Source organism: Corapipo altera, unplaced genomic scaffold (genome assembly GCF_003945725.1).
Source record: "Corapipo altera isolate COAL_440 unplaced genomic scaffold, ASM394572v1 60, whole genome shotgun sequence".
Taxonomy (NCBI): Eukaryota; Metazoa; Chordata; class Aves; order Passeriformes; family Pipridae; genus Corapipo; species Corapipo altera.
Window position 1 is genome coordinate 432,397 of NW_020884912.1, and position 24,001 is coordinate 456,397.

A 24,001-nucleotide genomic window follows, 5' to 3' on the forward strand; every position below is an offset into this window, starting at 1 on the left:
AAGCATTTTCTGACTTTTGAGCTACCACTAGTGGAGTTTATCCCATGGGCTTAAAGTCAGCAACCCCAAAAATGCATTGAAAATACCTCATGACTTTTGGAATGAGGGTCTGTGACAGCAACTGGACTCCAGGAAAAAGAGGTACTCTTAATGTTTGCTGCCAGTTCCATCAGTGTCGTCTGAGATGTTACACTGTCTGCTTTCACTGTTTTGGAGCAGGGGTGACTGGGACTGACCAGACCAGTTCTTAGGGAGCTTAGTCAGATTCCTAATTTCCAGGTGTAGTGAAAGAGTCATCAGGGACAAAAATGGAGAGACAATGTTAGTAAGTTCCTCTTCATGAAAGGAGATGGGCTGCCAGGAGGATTTCCAGTTGGAGATCACTAGGCAGCTTTTGTTATGGGCCCTGTTTTCTCTTGCATGTGGCTCTACTGAACTTTAACCATTTGTGCTGAAAAACTACGTCAGGTGTTTAGCTTCAGGCCACATTTGTTTTTGAAAGAAAAATAAGTAGTAAAAAAAATTCTTCGGCCATTTCTGAGAGTGAACCTGAGGGAAAAGTGAGTTCAGGTTTTGAATCACTTTTCATGTCTTCTCTTTTCTTATTGGAAATAGAACAAAACCCACAACAAACATAGAATCTCTACAAAGGGGGAGAAAGTCCGACCTGTTCTTCTAGTCCTCAAGCTGTAATGCAGGGACATTGAGATTTGGGAAGGGTGAAGTGGGTGGGAGATTGAACTTATAGCTATCAGTTGAATAAGCTATCTCTTATCATAGCTGATAATAGCTGGCAATGGCAATTTCTCCAGTGCATTCTGTTCTTAATGTCTGTTGCAATTTAAAGGTAAAAAGGACTGTGAATGACCCAATGAAAGCCAGGCATTATCATGTCTGTCTTACTCCAGACCAGAGTAAGTCAGTTCAGCTCTGTGAAGACTGAAGTTGGTAACCTAGTCCCACATCTTGAGGAAGCAATTTAGTAATCTTTTGTACCTTTGTATTTGTCTGCTCTTTGAGGTGCAAAACACTCATGGGGAATGCATGATTGTTCCTCTTGCACTGCGATGTACCGGTGTAGGTATAGAATTTCTGGTTGAGGGGTTTGTCGATGTGAGATGAAAATGCTGTTCTCATGAATGTGCTTTACTCTGCAGGCACTTCGGTTCCATATGGAGTAAGAGTAGCTTGAAAGTTGTCTGACAAGATTTGCACTCCACACCAAACACCAGTAGCCTCCTAAATAAAAACAAAGGCCCAGAAGTTTGTAAATACCTGTGCATGTGATGTAAACAAACCTCCTGATTCAGGGACCACTGTTGAAGTTAATGGGTCTGTTCCATAGAATGGACCTATTAGTATCAGTTCATTAGCAAGACTGAGGCCTTGATATGTAATGACCCCTTAAGTGTAACTGGCAATAGCCTGCTTACTGTATCTTACTAAACTGCTGTGGGTGCAAGAGGGAAACAGATTGAGCCTGGAATAATATTTACCTTCTCTTCTAGTCAGAAGTATCTGGAGCAAAAAAGAAATGTGCCACACCTCTAGGATCTCCAGAGTTGGCTTTCCTGAGAAATGAAATACCCCGGATGTTGTATACACAGGGCAAAGGCATCTGCTGTATTTAAAAATATGCATGTGAAAATGGAACTGGAAGTTACTGCAAAGCTGCATTTGCAGTTATCATAGCAAGGAAATTTTTAGAAACCAGACCTGAAAGACTTTACAACTGAGAGTTTCTCAGGATACTCCCTGTCATTTCTCATTTGGTTTGGTGAAGTATTAAAAGAACCCCTCATTTCTGTAGTTACAGCCAGCAATTAATAAATTATTTTCTGATTTAGTTTTGTTTATATACAGTGTATATGTGTAATACATATTTTAATGTGCATTTAAAAACTGCTTTTTTGCCTGATTATGGAAGGGGAGACTGGGGAAAGAGAATCTTAAGTTCTTTAACAGAATACTTGATTGAAGTAATTTACTCAAGTTAAGCACCCCAGAGCAGTATTGAATAGCTCTGTCCTCCCCTATTTTGAGGAACTCTTTAAAATGGAAGAAAAAACCCTTTTTTGTTTGTCTTCTAAGAGGGGGAAAATATAATTTCAAAATATGTTAAAGTTTAGTGATTCTTATACCATTCCTTGCAAACTTCCCCCCACCCCACCCTGAGCCCAACTGCTCTTCCCTTCTGCACCTGCCCACAGAATTGTCATGCAACTAATTTTAGAGGTGGGTTTACACATTTGTTTTAAAAACACAGCACTCTCCATCTCTGGTAATCCACCAGGTGGAAGCAGATGTGTACAATATCTGTACACGTATTTGTAAATCTGGGTTTGAGCAGAGGGTGTTTCTAAGAGGGCAGTGTGCGTGCAAAGGCAAGGGAACCCTTGGCAGTGTAATACCATCAGTAAAGCAAAAATTTGCAGTTAACCAGTAGCTGGATTCGTTGGTGGTTTTTGTTCATGTGGTGGACTGGGTGACATTGTATTAGCCAATTCTTCTAATGTATGGTTGGACATCAGTTGCCTTGCTGTTCTGAATTACAGTAGGGAGAAGGTACCAGGGAGGGCATGGAGAGAATAAGATAGGATGTGGTTTCTTAGAGGTGGATGCTCTTCTTGTTCTAACAGAAGTTTTGGTCTGTTAGCCTCAAGTGTGCTTTTCTGACCTACAAACTTGTTCATAGCTTACTGGTGTCTTCCTTCTGCCCATCTTCCCATTAACCACCTGCCATCCCTGTGCCTCTCTGCTCTTGCAAAAAATGGCGTCTTTGAAGTTTGGGCAATATCCCTGTAGTGTTTGGCCCTCAAAATGATTTTTCTTTGAACACATCTTTGTCTGGAATGTGCTAAAAGTGCTTAGATTTTTATTTTGTTTGGTTAAGGGGTAGGTGGAAGGCCAGAGGGGAGTCTGAGAGGTGTCAAACAGGAAGCTTGAGGTTGAGGTAGCTCGAAGTGACCTCCTGAAAGCATCCTTTCTGGTCTGTGAGTCTGCTAAAGGCAGTCATTTGGAAAGGGGCTGCGCTATCCGGATTTACAGTGCCTGCTACGTTTCATATAACAGAAATGCTGTGGCTGTGTACTGCTGCAAGTTTTTGTTGTCCTCCTACAATTTTTGTTATTGTTTCTCTCTTGATCTGTTGCACTAAAATTCATGTCACCGCCTGACAAACTGTATTCCTAATAAGTTAAGGTTTACTTATAGAGCAAATCCTGGACCGTAAGACATGTTGAATATATATTGGCTTAAATAATTTTGTTACTGACTTGTACTCTTTGAGCTTTGAGTAGTTCTGAGCCTGTTACAGAAACAATCAGATTGCCTAAAAGTGAGGTGTTCCTTTCCAGCTATACCGATGAAGATACTTGCATTTTAAGTCCAGAGTTGCAAAACTGAGTCCTGTACTTGTACTCTGTGCATGGCAGGACAAAAATAAAATGGAGGAAGAGCTGAAAGAAGCAGTTAGCAATCACTTGAAGTCCTGTGGGAGTTGAGGGTCAGAATCGCTCTGAGAATCAGAGTATATGATATATTCGATAGAGTATATGATAATACAAGGAAATGTATTGCAATAAGGTTTTCAGGTTTTTTTATTAGTAGCAGAAACTTTAAAAGTAAAAAGAGAGAGAGAGAAAGCCTGGGAGCAGAAGTGGCCTGAAGGAAAAATGACCAAGGCCAGCTTAGAATTTCAGAGAATGATGGTTCAGGAGTGCTGCTTCACTGCATCTTCATGTGAAACTCCTTTCTGTCTTATGAAGAAGGGTGAGACAGATTACAGTCTTGTGAAATCTCACTTATTAATGCTGTTTCAAATAACATGAAATAGTTCTGGGCCTTATGCTTTTCTTGCAGATTGAGGATTTTAAACAGGGAATGCCGGGCCTGCAGAAAAGTGACTGTAATCATAAATCTGAAAGCGGCATGTGGCCTTTCTTGTCATTTTTAACAAGCTAGAACTTTTCAGAAATCTGCCCCGGCAAACTTTTGGTCCTGCTGTGCCCCAGTGTAATAATTATAATGCAGAAACAGCTGATGGGTCACATCTCCAGGCCTGCGCAGCGTTATGACTTGCTACCTACATTCCATGTTTAGCTTTGAGTGATCAGATGGTGTAAGCAATGTGAGATAGTAGCGCCTGAGGACATGCAGCCAGGCAACAAGTCCTGTCCCTCTGCAGCTTTGGTTTCTTTTCTCTGCTTATGTCCCGTCCTGTCCCCTTAAGGTGATGCGTTTTACAATAAATACCACTCTCTGTAGGAGGTCAGCTGCCTGTGTGGAAGCATGTGTACCATTCCCACTGTGCTGTATGTTAAATCCAAGGGCCCAAGGTTTGTAAATATTGTTTCTAAAGTACTTGAGGGCTCCAGGTGAGCTACGTGCTGGTGGTTGTGGGGCTGTGGTTGGTACATGTGGCACACGGTGGCAGGCTATTTCAGCATTGCTACTGATGTGACTTAATGAAGCATGAATGGTATTGGAGGGGGTAAATTTTGTGTCTGGGGAAAAGGTCATTGACAAATGTTTACAAACAAACAAACGAGTTGAAAATTATGCTTAATTCAGCCGTGTAAAGACTTAGAGAGGCAGGGAGGGAGAGGTATATTTTCGAGTTATGTTTGTTTTGTGCTTAGCACTGTGCAAAAGGTACACCCAGCTCTTGATGTAGGAAAAATTGGATAGGTAAGCAGGAAATTACTAACTCCTTGCCTGAGAGTGCTCTTGGTCCCCTCATCCAGGGGTGCCATCGGAGAAACGCAGTGCAGATATTTTAATTGTGGTAGCTTATTTTATTGTGAACTTATTTTCACTGACGTTAATGAGAGAACTGAACTTCAGGTAGACTTTTAAATAATAGGAGTGTTTTCTGTGGCAGAGGGTTGCAAATGAGCTCTGAGCTGGAGAGAAGGGAGTGAGCAGGAGCAGGAGGGGGAGTCTGGAGATGGAGCCGGTTGTGGGTTCATTCCACTACATCTTTTCATCTTTCCCCGGTACTGCAGCACCGCAGGAGTAGAGTTACCAACAACATTCTTGCTCAGGTCTCTCATCCCTCACTCAAATAGAGGGTGTAATTTGACGATGTCTCAGCTCCCCCGCGTGAAGGTTGTTGATGAAACTGTGTGTATGTACATTTTTAAGTGCAAACAAAAAACAACCCAAACAAACACAGATCCCAAATCAGAACAGTTCCATGATCCCGGATCACTGTGTGGTTGTTCAAACTCTAAGACTGGCACAAGGCTGGAGGGAGAACATGTGGCCAGAGCTGTGGGGTGAAGTGAGGACTGGCAGCCTGTCCTTCTGAATGACAGCCGTGGCTTACATCAGGTTAAATCAGTCTGTACACTGCGGGCTGGAGCGAAGCAGAATGGATGAAAAACAGGTTTTCACTTCTAGCCTTGAGTTTCCTGCAGTTCTACATAAGCTTGTGGGGGTGCATGTATTTCTGCATCCCAGCTGCCGTGGAATATGAGAGACATTTTCTTGCAGGACAAGTCTTGCAGTCAGTATTCACTGAAGTTTTCCTCTTTTGAACGGCTGTGTCCACAACTTTCACGAATAGATTGTGAATCCGGATTTTTATCTCCTCCTTCTCCATCCGTATCAGCTGTTATCAGCTGCAAACAGGTTAACAGTGAGGCCTGCTGGGCTGCTTAATGGGTGGCCTGGCGCTGCCTTTGGGCTGATGCAGATCATTTCTATTGGCCAAGGTTATCTCCTCCTGACCTTGTAACCAGAACTCAGCCACCCGGTGGCACAGTAATTGTGAAAAGGAGGACTTCTGAAAGAATTCCTAAAGGCAGGAATATCCTTTCTGGTTTTGTGAAAGCCATGTTTTGTCTTCATCACTGCTCTGAATGGGAGAGTGCCTTGATGTTGAGTTTGCAAATTCAGAGAAGGTTATATTTTAAGATTCTTGTCTTCTGAAATCCCCTGTGGAGACTTTATAGATTTAGTATGGCAGGAGGCTGCTGTGCCACAAGCCACTTTTGCTTCTGGGCTTTCTTGGTTGCTTGCTCACTGAGCATTGATAGCTTCCTATCTGTAGCTTTTCATACCAAAATGTCTTTTATCTTGTTTGCAGTTGGTTTGGTTTACAGGACTAAATATGTTTGCATGCTTTTGAGTTGAAGAGGGACTTCTGCTAACAGAAGTGTAACAGAATGAAGCACGAGGATTAATGGGGGAAATGGAGAGAGAGGGAGGAGTTTGGTGGGTTTTCTTTTTTTCCTGGAGGCATCAGGCTTCTCCTGTAGTGAGAGAGAGCATAGTACATGGAACCTAAAGACCTTTAAAGTACATGCTGAAATGGATGCTGGGAAGATACAGTACAGTGCTTGGGCACAACTCCAAGGCTCCCAAGGCAAGTAATATTTAAACAAGCTGAACAGCCCCTTTCGGCGAGCAGCAGGAAATCCAGCACTGAGCTTTGTGTTGTTGCATGGTCAGCAGAAGATAAAAGCTCAGGCTATGCAGCTGGGGTTCCCTCCTATCACTGAATGGCAAACTGTTAAGGAAAGATAAAAGGACAGAAAAGAACAGGGGGTCGTCTTATTGAAAAAAGCATTCCTTCTTATTTTAAGCCATCGGAGTACTTTGAAATACACTGAGCCTGATGTAAGTCAGGAACAGCACCGTCGACAGCTGTTGGGGTGTGTGGGAGCTTTTACATCAGTTGGCAGGCAAAAGGTGACTTGGTCCCTCTGCTTCATCAGAGATAAATGTTTAACATGGGTAGGGTAGTGATACACCTAAGTGCTTCACCGTGAGCCTCACAGCTGGCAGGAGCTTCCCAGATTGTTTTTTTTAGGAGCAGGGCGTGTAATGGTGGGGCTGCTATTGACTGGGGATTTCGTTCTGAAATGCAACCAACATTCAGCCATATATAGCCTTTCCACGGCCTGCTTTCTGCAGCTGATCTTTGGTAAGGGAGTATTTTAACAATGAGGAAGAGAATTCAAATGAATGAGATTGCTAGCTCAAGTCTTCTAATCAGTATTTACTCTATTCCTCCCCACCGTCCCTCCTCCTTTTTTCCTGCATCACAGCATTAGTGTCTTGGGAAAGAAAATGCTTCAGAGCATTTGTTACCAATTCAGCAGCAAGTACGTGCTCAAATTTGGGATTTCTGAGATCTGTGTGTGCCATATGCAGGCAAAACGTAGTATTTGCTAGTTCCAGTAGAAGGGAACAGACATAAATTTGCTGTTCTGCAGATAGTGTTTCTTTAATCTAATGAGACTTACATTTGTGCAGCCTTTTTGTTTTGGTAAGACGGTTAACCGTCCTCCCTAGGGTGCCTAATTGCTTATCATGAACTAATCAGTCCCCTGGGTATATGAAGGGATGAAACACTGCCAAGATAGAGCCTGTGACTTCCCCCAGAGGTGTGATAACCCTCCCAATTACCCCACCCTTCAGGGAGCTTGCTTACTGCTATTTTGAAGACCTTGTTACTTCAGAAATTATCCATGTTTGGAGATTTCAGGAAGTTTTAGAGGAGTGTATTTGCTGAGAAACCCTTGAACTCGTCAGCTTTCGTGGGGTTTTTTGTCGAGTCTGTATTGAATAATATTTCAAGTTTGGTGTGAAAATGCTGAACATGTTAGTACTGCCACTTCTGTTTATGAAAGTGCTTACCTTCATAGCCTTTGTGGCGTGCCAGACCTGAAGAGATGAGGAAAGGACCAGTTTCTGTCTTCAGTTGCCAGTAACTGGGGATGGTGAAATCTGCAGAAACTCCATTTGAAGTTCAGATGACGGGACGAGTGAAACAAATCTGGTGGTGACTTGTTTCTGATTTTTGGTAGAATGATAGTTATGCATTACCATGTGTGAAATGAGTGGGTAGATTAAGAAAAGTTTTTCATCTTACAGTAAAAAATAATTTATTTAACTAGTGTTTTTTCTGTCTTTCTCCTGTTAGTTTCTTGTTTTAACTCGTTCAAATACGTGTTTGTCTGCTCTACAGGTTGAGATGGCCAACAATTTCTTGAATTCTTCTCTTGTATTTTTCTATATTGAATGGTTGAGTTCCATGAGGCATATAAAACTTACTACAAAACAATAATGTCTGAACTGGAAGCAGAAAACAGCTCCTGCTATTTAGTTTTTGAGTGAAAACATGAGTTCTTGTGTTGAGGTTTTCTTTGTCCTTTACTTTTGCTCATGAAAAAGAACATAATTTTTATGTGAAGTTTGGAGAATGGAATCTGTCATTCAGGTAGAAATATAGTTTGTTCCCTTAAAGAGTTCTAACCTAATCAGTGAATAATATCAGATTTATTTATTTTTCTTTGTGGTTCTCTTAAAACACTTAAGGTCTACTTCACCTCTGGTCATAGAGTAGATTCTAAGTGACCTTAGCAATATCAGTGTAAATATAAATATTTTCTTAGTATGTACTGACTTAAAACTAAAAAAAGCAAGGTGATTTCATGCTTAGAATTAAAAGATGATGGCTGTGTTGGTGGTGTGCATGTTTACATGACCAAGAAAATGTTAATTTGGAAGCATGACTCCTCAAAAGAAGTGTGACTTTCAGTATCGTAGGTCTGATTATGATTTTTCGGTGTTGCTTCACTATGTGCGCCTATGTGAAAGTGATGAGTTAAGTTTCCACTGGCTGTCCTACTGTGGAAGTTGAGGTGGATGCAGGTGGGCACACAGGCCACTTGATCAACTTTTTTGTTGTCATCATTTGTTTTTCTCTACTTGCAACTACTACTTTACCCAGAACTGGGTTGGACCTATGCATAGATCATACTAATTTGTTTCACGCTAATGTTTTGGTTTATTATATGTCAATATATGGGAGTCAGCAGAAGGAAATGAATTTCCCTTTTCATATGTGAATTGTTTCAAGAATTGTCTGTGTCATCTGCTTGATGGCAATGTGTGAAGCACTAGCAGTGGAATTGGTTTTTTGGAAGAAGAGGGTGGTTTTGGACTAGCAGCAGACGTTTTTGGCTGGAGGAATAGCAACTTGAAACTTCACTTGCTGAAGAAACCTGTTCACAATTTTGTCTGTTTTTTTTTTTTTTCCCCAGCGTTCCTGAAATAAACTTCCTGCAATTCTTTGCAGTGTGCAGGTGTCCAGACTCCCCTTTACTCATGGTCGCCTGTGAAACCCGTCAGGCTACTGAAGGCTGTACCTAAAATTCTGCTGGCAGTGCAGCACTCAGCAGTGGCCTTGAGATAGTTACGGTGGACACCTTGTGCAGCTGCAGGCTGTAGCATCCCCTCGTAGTCCGAACAACTGAGTATTGCGGTCCAGGAGTCTACACGTGTGGAGGACTGCCTGGAATAGAAAAAGGAAAGCTGCAGAGATTGTAAGCTGCTGCTTGATCCGTGTGGCTGTTGTGCCGAGGAGCATCAAAACATTGCTGGATGGATCCGACAGCTCGTTGCAAAGTAGAGGGTCAGTCTCGTTGGTTATTTGCAGTTATTAACCTTAGTGGATTTTAAATTTTTTTGTTTCCTTTGTTTTTATATTTTTCTCTCTATGTGTAAGAGGATTGTGGCCTTGCAACCAGAATGCTCATGTTCAGGAAACTTAAGGCTGTTCCTACTGAAGGGCTTTGAAGATCAGCAGGCATTTCCTCCAGGGTTTACAGCATTGTTGGAGGAAACAGTCACTGCAGAAGTCTTCAGGCCTATCCCCCCCGACTCTGGTCATTCCTTACCTCACCAGCACGTGGATTATGCTGTTTGCAGACTGTCTAAGCTGCACGATGACCTCCGTGGATTCCTCATGAGCTTTTACAAGGCCAGGCCAGTGTACTTTGTAAAATCCTTTAGATATGCCTGCTAGGCCTTTAAAGTCCCAGAGCAAAGGCTATACTGCAAGGAACTTGGAAGGTTAGCAGCTGGATATGGTTGTGGCTGAAGGGGGACTTGTGTGTGTGTGTGTGTGACTATGCAGTTCTTGTTTTGAAAATACATATTTTTTTCAGGTCAGATAGAGATATATTGTTTCTGAGAAGGCTTCTTGTACTCTCTGACAAAGCTGAGGGACTTCTGAATACCATAAGAAATTGTTGAACAGGATCCCTGTGCCCTTTTTTTGCATGCATGTTGCAGTCTATGAAAATTAAGAGATGCTGTTTTACTTTGTCAGTGTGCTGGAAGCACCTCCCCCAGGTTAGTTTCCCTGTGTGTACTTCAGAATAGAAAGCAATCTCCGCTGAAGAGTGCCATTGGCAGATAGCACTGCTGTTTAAAATTTTCTTAGTGGCTTTCCTGTGCGGATCTCAACTTGGAGAGGCTTGCCAGCACTGTCTATTGCTGTAATTAATTTACTTAACTAAACCAAGAAAGAAACTTTGTATTTCAGAATTTAGAGCTCTGCAAACAACCCCGAAGGCTATTGGCCCAGCTGCTATAAGCCAGTGGGTGTGCTCACAAAACTGTGGCAACTTGTTCACAGTGGTGGGAGAGAGATGTTTTTCTGAAGGCTGGGTTTCTCCTTCACCTGGAGGAAGCAATAAACCTCAATTTGAGCGATCTGTGGTACTCTAGCATCTGTGGCAAATATATATCTAAAACAACTCCACATAAAATTAAAAAAGCTAGTTTGTACCTTTTAACTCTGGTTCACAATAACAGGGGAATGGCAACTGATGGTTGTCTATGCTTAATATCTCGTGGAGATTATGTAAATGGTATGTATCTGTTTCTGGTCCTTAGCAGACTGTAGGAGGTGGTTGACCTGAGAACTCTTTGTGCATTGTACAGTGCAGGACAGATGTTGCTTTGGCTTGTGGGTCTCCAGAGAGTTTTCCTGGTGTGGAGATAACAACTAGGAAGGAGCGCTACTAGTTGTCTTGCTCATATAAAAGCTGTGTAGCCACTTGGGATACTGCAGTCGGAGGCTGACATTACAAGTGCCTCCCAGGGTAAATGGAAGAGCAAGGACTGTACAGCATGCTTCTGAGTTCCCTTTGCTTCAGCACACCTCTCTCCTCCCTATGGCATGTGGTTTCGCTTTTGAAAATTTCAAGCTAAAACCTTCTAATTTAAAAACCTATTTTGGGGGTGTGGGGGAGGTAGGAATATGATGTGCGTTTCTAAACTTTTTAAATTATCTTGATTATATATTTTTTTTGTTGTCGCTTGGAGAATGTGATAGGGGAAATAGTTCCTGTGCTGACCAGAAACAGAAGACAGGAAGATAATGATGTTAACAAGGTGGGGGAGAAAAGGAGGTGTTTGTTTAGAAAAAGCCTAGTCACTAAAGCCTGTGGGGCAGAGGAACCCTGCTGATAACACAGATGAAACAGTCTGCCTCTTTCCTAACTTTAGAGGAGTGGAGCTTTGTAATAAATGGCTGCCATGTGGCAGCTGTCTCCCAGCTTCGTGAGCCTGGCAGTAGTTAATCCTGTCAGCAAGTTATGCTCCCTGGAAAAGAGCAGTGAGAAGAGCCACAAACTCTTGAATCATTCTCTCTTCAGAATATTTTCATGCTGAATCTCTTTCTGCTTAAAATGAGTTTGGTAATTTGGTGGAGATTCCCATCTTTAAGTAGCATTAAAGTGCAGCTATGTTGGCTTTTAAGTAAAATGTTAAAAACATGCTGAGATGTTGCGATTCTTTTCTCTCTTTAAAAAAGCCAATTAAGTTTTGGAAGGTATATATTCCAGAATAAAAAATGTGCTGTGTAGAGAAGGGGCACTCTGTGTTGCTATCCCCACGTGTTAAGAAATTACAGGTTGAGCATCTGAGATCACGATTATACTTGAAAGCTTGAGACTTTAAAATTAATGTGTTCAGTTTACTTTTTGTATTTTGCTGAGCTGAACACGTAAGGTCTCTGTCCTTCTTCCGTAACCCAGAAAACTAGAATTTTGACTTAAAAATGTTGAGATTGTTGTGCAGTAATATAGCAGCATCAGATTTTACAGGCTCGTGATAAAATCATGATGGTTAACAATACTACCACAAGGAAATGGGGTTAAATCCCTGTAATTTCTACTTTTTCTTTTCTCATTTTACTGTGTTATCTTGTGAGGTGTAAAATGTTTTGACATGCTACCCAGTATGGTGCTCCAAGCAGAGAGTGTGCTGGCATCTCCTGAAAGGCAGTGTGGTTGGACTGCAAAGGATGAGTTGGGGGCTCTGCAGTAAGTGAACTGATGCTCTCTTCCTTGGACTTGCTTGTGTAGGGATGTTTGCTAGCATATGGATGCACTTACAGCAATGAAATGCCATGTGGGACATAGCTACTCCAAAAGGAGTCTTTTCCTGGTTTAGCTTACCCTATTTGCAGAATGTTTTTTGTAAAATTATCTGTGCATTCAATCCCTTTTATGAAGCTCTCTTTAAATCCTCATTTTGGAGGAAGAGGATTGCAACCAGAGCACCGCACAAGAAGCATGGCACTAGCACAGGGCATTTTCTGTATCTTCCTCAGGATGATTCATCCTGCCTCTCTAATCCCTGTTGAACCCATCCTGCACACATGCAGCTCTGGCTACACGTGAAGAGCAAGTGTGAGGGGGTGAAATATATGTTTGTTTCTTCCTCCAGAGACTTGCTTTAAACCTTTACCTCAAGTCCTGAGTCCGATGCTGCCCTTGGCTGAGCTGCTGGCTGTCAGGATGAAGGACAGAGACTGGGATGGGGACTGACCCTCCCTCCTCCCCCTCTCCCTCCCCAACAGCTGCAGGCACCAATTGCCAGGGAGCAACCCTGGCTGCATGGTTTCGTGGCTTTTCTTCCTCTTGTTACTAATGTGCCTTCTTGTTTCCGTGATGATGCTCAGAGGAACAACCGGACAGATTGTCTCCTTTGGGGGTGGGTGCCCGGGCATCTGCACAGCCAGTTGGTATGGCACAGGAGCCCCTGTTTTTTCAGTGGCACCAGGGGCTATTGATGGCAGGCTGGGGCTGTGCTGCTGCTGCTGCACAGATGCTTGCTCTTGGCCCACCTTAAAAGGACAAGATATCCCGTGGTTTAGACTGTCCATATATTGTTGGGGATGTCAGCATCTCCGTCACAGCTACCCAGCTGAGCCCAGTGTCCTGCTTTGCCTGCCCTGCGTGCCTGCAGCCTCTCCTTAGTCAGAGCCGAGGGGTGCTGGAACTTGGACTGTTTGAAGAGGAGGTTGCTTTTCTTCTCTGTTACTCAGAAATGTTTTCCATCTGGCTCTCCCTAATGCAATGCATCTAGTTCACCCCTTGTGCTCTTGGACAAGTTTCTCATTCTCTCAGCACAGTGCTTGCTTAGCAATGTAAGTGATGGGATATCAAACTATAGCTCCCCCTTCGCTCCCCTCCAGGGATTTAAATTAACAGGGTTTGTCAGGACAAAGCAAAAATGAAAAAAAAAACATAAAAATGAACAAAACCCAAGCAACAAACCCACAAGGTTACATTTTGATTGTTTCCTCATTTTGCATCCCTCATCCCCTCTTGCTTGTCTCAGATGGCGGCAGCAGCAGATGAGGTTTTGTGCCCTGGGGCCGTGCTGCCCCGGGATTGCTGGGGCTCCCCTCGGGCAGGTGCGTCTTCCCTTCCTCAGCCTGTTTGGCAGGGAGACATGTGTGATGGGGTTGCCCACTGGTCCTCATTTTGGCTTCCCCCTTCCCCTCGGTTCTCTTGCCCTGTCCTCAGCTCCTTCGGGGCCGTGTGGGCAGTGGTGGTTTTGGCAGGCAGTGTGACACCACCTGCCTGACCTGTTCCTGCTTTTGCAAGATACCTCCATCCTGCCTGCTGAGGGAAAGTACATTCAGGGCCCACTCCCTTCAGTCTCTGACTGTGCTCTGGACTCCCACCCTCTCCCACACCATGACCCAAGGCCGTCTCCTTGCCCAGTAGGATGTGAGCCAGCCCTGACGCAAGGGAGAGATGCGGTAACTGGAGTGGGGAAGGCTAATTGATGTGGGGAGAGAGACCCTGGGCCGTTTCCCAAGGAGTGCTGCCCTGCTGCAGCCAGTGCCAGCCCAGGAGAGACTTGAAGGGACTTTCTCGGGTCGCCACTTCATCTAAGGCAAATAAACTGGAGTTAAAGCCAAGAAACACATCGACTTCCTGGAACTCTGCGAGCCGTCCGCACAGCTGTCCCCACTCCCCGAACACATGCAAAGCAGAGCTTATAAGGACAGACAGTATTGCTTTTGTGTCCCTCCTCAGCAAGTGGGGAGGGCGCAGGGGAGGGGATGGGCTGGGTAAAGCCCAAGGCGTGCCTTGTTCCGTGTTCCCCCTGCATCGCTGTGGTTCCCAATGACTGAGGGAAGCCAGGCTCCCTTCCCACTGGCATCCTGACAACTGTGCAGGCAGGCAGGGATGAGAATGGAGTGGTGTTTGCAGTTGTCTATGTGGGAAGGAGTGGAGGGATGTCTGCTGACAGCCACTTGTTTTACTCTGATGTTACCCTGACTTTATTTTTGTGCCTAAAAGTGGTGCTTGTGCTCCCAGGTTTGTTAAGCTGTCTTCAAATTTCAGTATCCTTTTTGCTTGAACAAACTCTTGAAGGTGACTGCAGTGTGGTGACAAAGACTTCTGGAGGGCCAGGTGCTCACCAACAAGCTGATATGGATAGTGAAGATGAGGAACAGCTCATAGATATGTCTTTGGTCAGGGGGAAGGAGTGCTAAGGTGTTAGAAAAGTCTCAAAATTCATCAGCAGCTGTTGATCCTAAATACGGCCACAGGTTATTGCAGTTATTGCTGTGCATTTTGTGTGGTGCTACCATCCCTGAAAATGGCAGTGCTGGTCAGGAACTTAGTGCAGACTTGGATCAAACCCTCTGAAGCGCTTACCAAATGTGCCGTGCTTTCCTGTTGGGAGCCAGGGGTCCATCGGGTTTTACTTTCGGTCTCGGTGCCAAGCAGCTTGTGCCTTGGTTCTCTTTTCTAGGCTAGCAAGACCACAAGCTCCCACATGTGGGCTGTTCCCACAGCACTCAGCGCTTGCAAAAGGGGCAGATGTGGGTTCCCTGTTCAAGTTAGCAAATGGAGTGCAGGGCCGAGAAGATAGGCATGAATGCGTTTTATATTAAGGCTGTGTTGTACCTCTGTGCATTGCCGTGAACTAGTTGGACTGCATGGGCAAATTTCATCCCTGTTTTGCCGTGCAGTGTCTCACTGCTATATTAGTACAGCTGCCTTGTTTTCAGTGCATTGCATCAATGTAATACCAGAGTATCCTAGTGATTCAAAGTTGTCATTCACTTCAGGCATTAGCTAAGTTAAAATTCTGATGTGCTTGATGGAGAGAAGGTTTTGGTCATCTGAGCCAAAATCCTGAGGAGCACTACTGGTCCATAAGTCACCAGAAAATGACTTTCAAAAGCTACATAAAAAGTAAATGCACATGTGTATCACATCATGCTTGCAAGAAGATAAAACAGGAGGAGTAAATATGTTTGAGTATTTAAAATTTAACCTAACGGTTAGGTCTTGTCACAGGAGCATGCAAAATAATCTGGAATATGGGGGGGTCATCTTGTTCTTGTTTGGTGCTTCTTCCTCTGCCTCGTTCCCACACCAGAAGGTGGTCCCTAGCTCAGTTTTAAGGCATGGCTATGTTTATTCCATGTCTGGGTGTATCTGTCTGTATACAAGTTAGGTAAGAAAAGGCATAATGGATGTTGTAGACTCATGGGCTTATTTTAGGAGCATGCACTAACACACGTAAAACAATTGTATCGCTAATAGTCAGATAGTTCGTAGAAAGAGGACCAGTCCATCTTTTGGTACTCAGAGAGTACCCTTCAAGAGATGTTACTCCTTTTGATTGTTGTCTTTTAGGGTTTTTTTTGATTGGTTTTGTTTTACCCTAGAGGAAAATGTTACTTACGGTACAAGTTTAAAACCTTTGGGGTAACATTCTTAGTTTTTTAGCTGATGGTAAATGAAAGAGCAGCCACTAGATACTTCCATGCCACTGTGTTTCTCTGCTTGTGTTCCTTTCCCTCTAGGCTGCTCTGTACTGGCGCTCCAGCAGTGGTCACAGTGAGGTGATGCTCCCAGTAAATTCTCTACCGATGGGATGCCCAGTCAGCACCAATACTTCAGTAGCAAAGGCAGAGTTTGGTTTTCCTTTGCCTTGAGGCAGTGCCTTGAATAGCGTTAACTTTTTTTTTCTTCCCAGACAATGGCTTTTCACCCTCTTTCCTTCCTGCCAGCTTTGATGCAAAATCGTGTTCAAAAAGTAGTGCGGGTGATAGTGCACATCTCTTTTGGGGTGGGAGCAACCATTTGTGCTTGGGATTGTTGCCATGTGCTCTGGGAGCAAAATTTGCTCTTCTGTGTAGAAGCTTAGCAGGAGACCAGTGCATCAGAAACAGTTTGTAGTGTGGTGTAGTGATTCTTAGGTATTATAATCTCAAGGGTAAACGGTAAATGGTAAACTTTGTTTATTCAAATGTGATATACCTCTTTGAAGTTCTGTTCTCGTCTAAATTTGTATACTAGCAGGTCTGGCCTTCATTTAAACGATCCTTGGGTTTTTTCCTGCCACTTAGAAAAAAAAAAAACAGTGGGAAAGCCTTGACTAACCTAATAGTGTTGCAAAGATGGAAATGATGAAGAAGGCTCAGGATTCCTGTTTGGGCCTCATGGGAAAAAGTGGTTTGAAATGCATGTGTGTGGGGGTGTGCATTCCTAAACCTGTCATTTCTTTTCCCTGTTTCTCCTCCCCCACTGTGTTCTGAAAGAGTACTACGGCATGTTTAGTGAAACCAATAAAAGTATTTGGCCGAGAGTGTTAATCTTTCCCTGGCCCAATTAGTGCATGGCTTCTACTTTAACGTTAATGTGGATTTTTTTCGAAAGGCAGAACAATGAGCAGCTTTGTGTTACGTACCAGGTTTTTCCCCTTCTTGCCTGTATTGTGCATTTCTTCCTATCTATTCTAAAGGGAGAGCTCATGTGCAAAGACAGTGGAGCAATCTGGAGCAGAGACTTGTACCAGCTCCCAGGGGCCGGGACATGCTGCTCCGTGCTTGTGTAGCTGCCTCTCAATGGCAAATCAAGTGACTGTGACTCTGAAGACTCACCATTTCTTCTCCTTTTTTCTTCCTTCTCTTGTAGCCTGTGTTCTTTCCACTTCATCTGTGATGCTCTTCACCAGAAGGAGAAGCAGCTGTAACTCTTTGGAGTGGTCTTCAAATAAACAAACAAACAAATACAAATAAATACACATAAGCGAAGGGGGGGAAGTAACTGTTGATGGGCTCAGCTTTAACATACATTGGAGTCACACTTTATCCCAAAGGAGGAAATAGGTCTAGCAAGTGTCTTCCTGTACAGACTGAATGGGAAGCAACAAGTTTTTTCTTTTTCTTTTTTTTTTTTTTAAAGCTCTGCTTTCACAGTGACTCTCCCATTAGCTGGTTGTGTGGGCATCAGAGCGGGAACTAAAGGCCCCTCAAGTCTCACTGTGGAGTAGAAGTTGCCCCAGTTTCGTGTTTTCAGCAACATCAACAAGTGGAGAGAACATGTTCCTGCAGAAGAGACCGGTCTCTCGGTGTGGCTGTGCAAAGAGGGCTGCTGCATTTTTTGTTTGGTCCTGTCCCCCCTACCATGTGTTAGCGTTCTTGCTTAGTTGCTCACTCTCTTCTTTTCCTCCTTTTCACAGAGGATGAATGTGGCACTGGGGGGTTTCTTCAAAGTAGAAGATGACTTGAATGCCTGTGACCACTTCCCTGTTTCCTAGAGGCTTTGGTCCAGTGTTGAATGCAACCTGAGGCTGTACTGTTTGCCAGCTTATTTCCTGTTTGTCCTTTTTCCTGGAGGTCTTTGTTTTCTTTTGGGGAGAGGGAGGAAGGAGGCTCCAAGCACAACCTCCAAGCAGGGACATGTGGTGTGAGCTGGGAAGGTTTACAATCCTAAAGTCAGTATGACATAGGGTATCCATGCTGGTTGCTGCCTATCTGATTCCAAGTTTCATAGATGCTGTGGAAAAAAACCACAACACTTCCCCATCCTCAGTGATGCATTTTTTTAAAGGGGGGGGGAAACCCAATCCAAAAAAAAAACAAGGCTACAAGCAAAATCTCTCAGTATGTTCCTGCCTAAAGGCGCTCTGCCATGGGTTTTCCCACAGGAAGGAGTGATTTGGCCCAGTATTCTTATTGTTTCTATATCCTATTGCAAATAGAAAGTCATGCTTCTGAAACTGGTGTGTGCTGCTCATGCAGTTATCTTTGTTTCGGTGGTGCATTTTTGCCACATCCAAGAGAGTGGAAAATACATAAGTAAATAAAAATGTGCAACAACAGTTCAGTTTCAATATTTACACTGCTTTCAAAATTTTTTTAAGGTGCAGAAAACAGTTTTAAAAACAAGATCTGTGACTTCATATGTTGGTTTGCCTTAGCAGGAAGATATTTAGATTCAGAAATAAAAAAATAACCATTGGTTCATAGAAATTATAAAATGCTGTAGTAGTATAATCCATAGTTTTCCTCCTGAAAAAGGAACAAAGAGCAAGCTGGCAGGTTTTTCTAAACCAGTAGATAGGTTTTTTTAATGTAAATGTATGCCTTCCTCTTCTGCAGGCTCTCTCTGAGCATTTCCCATTTTCAGTGTTGGTGAAAGCAACACCAGGAATTCTGACTCTAGTTCTCTGGGAAGCTGCTCAGCTATCTGAAAGCTACCTTGGCAAACAAGGGAATCTTCGCAGTTACACAACAGATTTTTTTCCAGGATGTATCAGTGGTGACATTAATGTCCTAGGTATTAACTGAAAGAGGAATGAATATGTGTATTTTGGAAGGAAAAGTTGTTTTGTTTGTTTGTGGTTTTTTTGAGGACTAAAGCACTTATTTGTTTTAACAGAAACGTCTCCAGATTATTTAAACTGATCCTTGTTTTTGGTGGTGCTAAGCAGATACAGCAAGCAACTTTAGATTTAGGCCAGTCTCAAAAACAATTCTGATGTTTATTCTATTCAAAGTTAAGTCAGCTACCACGTAAGTGGTTACAAAAAGACGGGGGGTGGGGGGGTTGGGGAGTTGGGGGAGTGTGTGGGAGGGGAGGAATTACTGTATTGCTCTTGAATGAGATGGACTTTTTTTAAAAAAAACAGAAAAAATAACAGTAAAGTTACAACAGTTAAGGACAAACAAAACAAAGACAAATAAATGGCTCCCATAATTACTGGAGAAAATACAGAAGAATGGGTGCTTGGCCTCACCTTGGAGCAGGAAATCTCTGTGTCAGAGGGACATTAGTATTTCCTTAACAGAAAAGTTCAAGAATTATTAGGGAAAAGCCACCTTGAGTTGTTCCGAATAATATTTTGTCTTATTTTGAAGATGCAAATTGAAAGCAGTGTTTGTTAAGAGGTTGATGTTATCCTGAACCTTAAATGCTCGGCTTAGTCAGGTCCTAGGTTTTGTCTTTAGACTCCACTGGCTTCCTATGTCAGATTATCTGTGTGCTGCTACTAAGAAGGTTGGCATCTAAATGTGGGAAGGTTAAATCCATTGCTTTGTCTGGCATGGTATGAAATGAGGAACTACTTGACACAAGGTGGGCACTTTCTTTTTGTCTGTCTCTTCTTGGGCGCTCTAAAATGTTAGTAGTTGGGATAATGTAGTGATTTATTGTTTTCAAATGCTATCCAAACAGCATTTGAAGATGTGTTGTGTGACTGATTTGCATGACATCCTTGAGAATGTCTTTTTTTTTAAAGGAAGAAACCCTGTTGAGTTAAGCGTGATTTGAAGGCAATTGTCTCCGCTCTCTGATAAAAGGAAAACTTGCATTAAGGTTACTGGATGTGATTTGTAAATCTCAGATGATGAAATGTCCACAGAGTATTTCCTTTCATAATGAAATAAATATTTTGCTTGTAAGGTTAAAAAGGTGTATTTCTCCATTAAAAATGTGTCAGTTTTCAATATTACAAATAACCTTTTCCAGAGGCTGTAGCCATGAATGCCATGGGCAGAGAACTCATCTGATTCTTATGTGTTGGTCATCCCCCGTCACCTCTAAAAGTGATGTTTAACTGCCCTGTCATTCTCTAGACAGAACAAGTATCCTTCCTGAAACCCCAACGATAGCATGATAAGTTTGTGGTTTCAGAAAGGGATGTGGAGGAATTCGTTTGTTGCATACAATGGTTGCTTATGTCTTCAACTCATGTGGAAACCTTGGGCAGTGGCTGTGAAGAATGTGCAAAATGGTCCCAGAAACCTCAGTAGTCACGTCACCACTGCTAGAAGGAAGTAGGTGGTCACAGTGAATTCATGTATTGGAGTAAAGGTTAATCTCCCAAGAAGAGAAGAGGGGAGCAGTGCACATATGAAATTGAATTACATAAATTCTCTAGCTGCAGACTATTCTTCCAACTTCTTAATCAAATGTCACTACTGTCAATTATATGTTAGCTTACTCTCTCCTCCTCCTCCTATTTTGCTGACTGAATACCGGGGACAAAGCTGGTAAGGGTTTCCTTTCTTTGTTTACCCAGGTTTTGCCACTGGCAGAAGCAACAGCATCTCCCAGCTCAATGCCTGGAGTGGGTGCTTGGCTGTGCTGGAACTGTTTACATGCTTCTGTCACTGGGTCTATGTACCAGTCAGGGGAGCCCTCAAACTAGAGGGCTGTAGTGTTATTTTGCTAAAATGGTATCCAGAAAAACTTATGCCTTTTCTTTTTTTCCCTTCTCCCTCACATAGTGCTAGAGGGTGCTGCTGAAGAAGAGGCTGAAGAGCCAGACGCTACTACACGTACTACACTAAGTGAGGAGACCAGCAACCAAGAAGAGAGCCACAGTCAGTCAGGGGATAAAGATGAAGGTAACTGGTTCTACTAGCTCTGTGACTCTGTAAATTAGGGCATTGATTAAGAATGTGGAAACATTTCTTACACATCCATACAGCTTACCTGTGTGAAGAGTGTAAGATACATTGAGCAGAAGCACTGGTGCATATGTTTCTTTCTCCATCCCTAACTTTTATCTATCTGAAAAGTATAAAATAGATTGAACAGAAGCATGGGCGCATAAATACTTGACTACCACTGCAGGCTTCCAAACTAAGATTTTCTTGGCTCCCAGTAACTTGGCACCACATAACTTAGCCTCAGAAAAACCACCTGTTTATAATCCTCAAACTTATGTTCCAAAGACAGTATTATGCAGAGATCAAATGTTCACAGACAAACGTGTTCCTCCTTGTTCACCTTCACATACTCTTCTGTTACAGTGACTTTCTCACAACACACATTAAAATTCTGTGCTTTCCACCAGAGGTGACAGAGCAGTAGGTTTGCAGGGTGTTCCTGGTTGTTTGGGAGACTTCTTTTTAGGAAAAGGAGTGTTTAATTTGAAAGCATTTTCCTTTTCAAATTCTTAAAGAGCAAAGTGAAAGGCCTTGCCTGTGTGTTTGACACATCTGTACTTTGAGAAAGCAGAGATGAGATTTTAGGTGTGTTTTGAATTTGGTATCTGAGATAGGAGCATCCATGCTACATACAGTATGTGATGGACTAGTCTGAATCTCAACAGCTTTAGCTGTGACATTAGTCATGGATGTAACACATATGCTCCATGACTTGTATGGCTTGGTAGACCAAAAGAGAAAAAAAAAATTACATAGATGCTAGCTGTGGCAGTAAAGAGGCTACTGGGGGCATATGGGGTTTTGTTTTGTTTGGATTTTTGCTAAGTTATCTTATTCCATATACAGAGCCTGCTTAAACTATACTAAACACTTACTGATGCCTTAATTGTGCAGTTCTGCTCAAAACACGTGCTTGCTTGAATGACTGTGCTTGCCAGAGCGTGCATTCATCAGTACTGCTCTACTAGTTCATGGTGATCACAAGGTACCACAGATGATACCATTTTACAGCAAGAGAGTGTGAAGTAAATCACTATAAGCTCCACAGAGAATTAAGGTTGAAAATTAAGTAATGTGAATGTCCTGTGAGAAGAAATGTACCCCTTGTCTTGTGTGTTTCAATATGAGAAACTTGTCCTGTTATAAGAACTGCAGTTATTATGGGCTGCTGCCTGTGATCTATGATGATTCAGCAGAGTGTGATGGGAGTTACAGACAGCTGAAAATACTATGAGTTAGGGTTTTTTTTCAAGATGGCCTAAGAACTAATGTGTGCTTTTGTTTGTAATTCCAGAGAAGCAGCTGGAAAGCTTAAACACCTACAAGGTATCCCCAAGTTCACCAAACAGTTTGGACGGAGCAGACTTGTCCTCCATTGATGCCATGATGTCAGCAGTGATGAACGTGGGGAAGATTGCTGAAAACGGCGGGAACTCTCAAAACGTCAAATCTCCCTCAAAGTCTCCTGCACCAAATCGAATTGGCAGGAGGAATCAGGTGTGTAAACCCAAATGCAGGGAGGGCAAAGGGGAGACAAGCAGCTGCATGGGAAATGATAAGATGTAATTACGTTTCTTTGATTGTTTTGCCTTTTTTTCCCTCAGTTGATCTTTCTTGCCTCTGCCATTGTTTCTCTATGTATGTTTTCTGGTATCTCTCTAGAACATAACTTAGAAAACTGGTAATCAGAGGGGTCCACTTGCTTGGATTCACACATAAAAAATTGAGCACAAGCTCCAGTGTCATGCTGGTCTAGCAGATGCCCCTAGCAGTAACAGAGTCACCTAAGAATTACCATTTCAGTCCCACTGTATCCTTTCTCCAGGCTCTTTCATTTGCATAACCTGTTGGGGGACCAGCTCAATTCATGAAACTAGGAGAAAAGAATGACCTCAGAGAAGAGCAGAGCAGTCTGCCAGGAGGCTTGGCTCAGCCATCATGTGGGACCCCTCATGAGGTCCCTCGGGAAGATACAAGTGATTTAAGGTTAAAGGTGGTGCTAGAACAAAACGTCCATCAAGATATGCAGTTTACATGTGTAGTGTAAGGTGCCTTTTCTTCTTTGTTAATAAAACCATGAAGAGCTATTGCAGAATGCTTTATATGAATTTTGCAGAGCAAATATATTTAGCTTTTATCAGTTTTTTTCCGTTTACCAGTTGATGGCACCAGTTGATAACAATATTGATCTAAACAAGTGAAAGGAGAGAGTTGTATCAGTTAAAGCTGTGGTTATTTATATTCATGTTTTTCTTCTTCTGGGCCAAACTCTACCAAGGAAGGTGCTGCAGAATATCAAGAAATACCCCAAAACCCTGTGTCCATTTGACTTTAGAGCTTACGGTGAAGCATGGAGACTTTGTAAATTAATCAAGATGTAACAGGGACCAGAAAGGTTGAGAGGCATGACTCATGTGATGTTCCTATAGTAGTTTATTAATAGCTTGCCAAATAGCTGCCCAGTTGACAGACTAATGGCTTGTCTTGGATTTTCAGCATGAAAGGAGTTAAAAGCCATTAATTGTAAATGTAAATTCTTACATGAAGAGTCTGGGCTGTATACAGACAACCGTGTTTGTGGGATCATATTGCCTAACGCTTGGCTTTAAGGTTTATTTGCAGTGTCCTCACTTAGGGGCTACCCTGGTTCCTTGATTTCATCGTGTGAAATGAGGCACTGGAGTCCAGACTAGTCTCAGTGGCAGTGCTATTACACAGCTGTCCACCGGTACACCATGTGGTTTGGCTTCAGGGAAGTTTATTAGTGTTGGTGACCTTTATTCCACCTGATAGTTCTGTGGGCATCGAATCAAAGGAAGCTTGAGAGTAAATGTGACAGGATTAAGAGGGATTCTTACAGCATAAAAATAAACAAATAGATTGAAAACATAGTAAATAGCCTATTTGTTTTTAGGCTGAAGGATCGTTAAGACCAGAGTGGCAAATGGCTACATTACTGAGAAAATACAAGTGAGATGTGAAATATTAAGCAGGTATCAATCTGGTTAGCAACCTCTAATACAGCAAATTTCCACTTTCAGCATAGCAGAATGAAAGCACTGAATTGTTCTAGTGTGTGGTAGCACACAGATCTCAGATTCTGCTCATAATGTTCCCCTTATTATAACTTCAAGGATAATAACAGTTAGCTAGTTTTCTGGGTCTGACTGCTGTTTCCCATGAGTTGGCAGTGAA

General features: G+C 42.8%; 1 protein-coding gene and 1 long non-coding RNA gene across 9 annotated transcripts in view; both read left to right on the forward strand.

The window, feature by feature from the left end:
- Positions 1-24,001, forward strand: part of RREB1 (ras responsive element binding protein 1) — a 124,611-nt gene that overhangs the window by 36,010 nt on the left and 64,600 nt on the right. For 4 of the 8 annotated variants that reach the window (XM_027654162.1, XM_027654169.1, XM_027654163.1 and 1 more), the window contains exons 2-4: positions 4-141; positions 20,642-20,761; positions 22,101-22,303. In XM_027654162.1, coding sequence (XP_027509963.1) covers positions 90-141; positions 20,642-20,761; positions 22,101-22,303 — 375 coding nt within the window. In that variant the 5' untranslated portion in view covers positions 4-89. The remainder of the gene's footprint in view (positions 1-3; positions 142-20,641; positions 20,762-22,100; positions 22,304-24,001) is intronic. The other 4 variants (XM_027654164.1, XM_027654165.1, XM_027654166.1 and 1 more) reach the window with 1 other exon arrangement.
- On the forward strand, positions 18,860-19,030 carry LOC113952279. The gene is made up of 2 exons (XR_003529489.1): positions 18,860-18,950; positions 18,987-19,030. It is a non-coding gene; the product is annotated as an uncharacterized LOC113952279 (long non-coding RNA).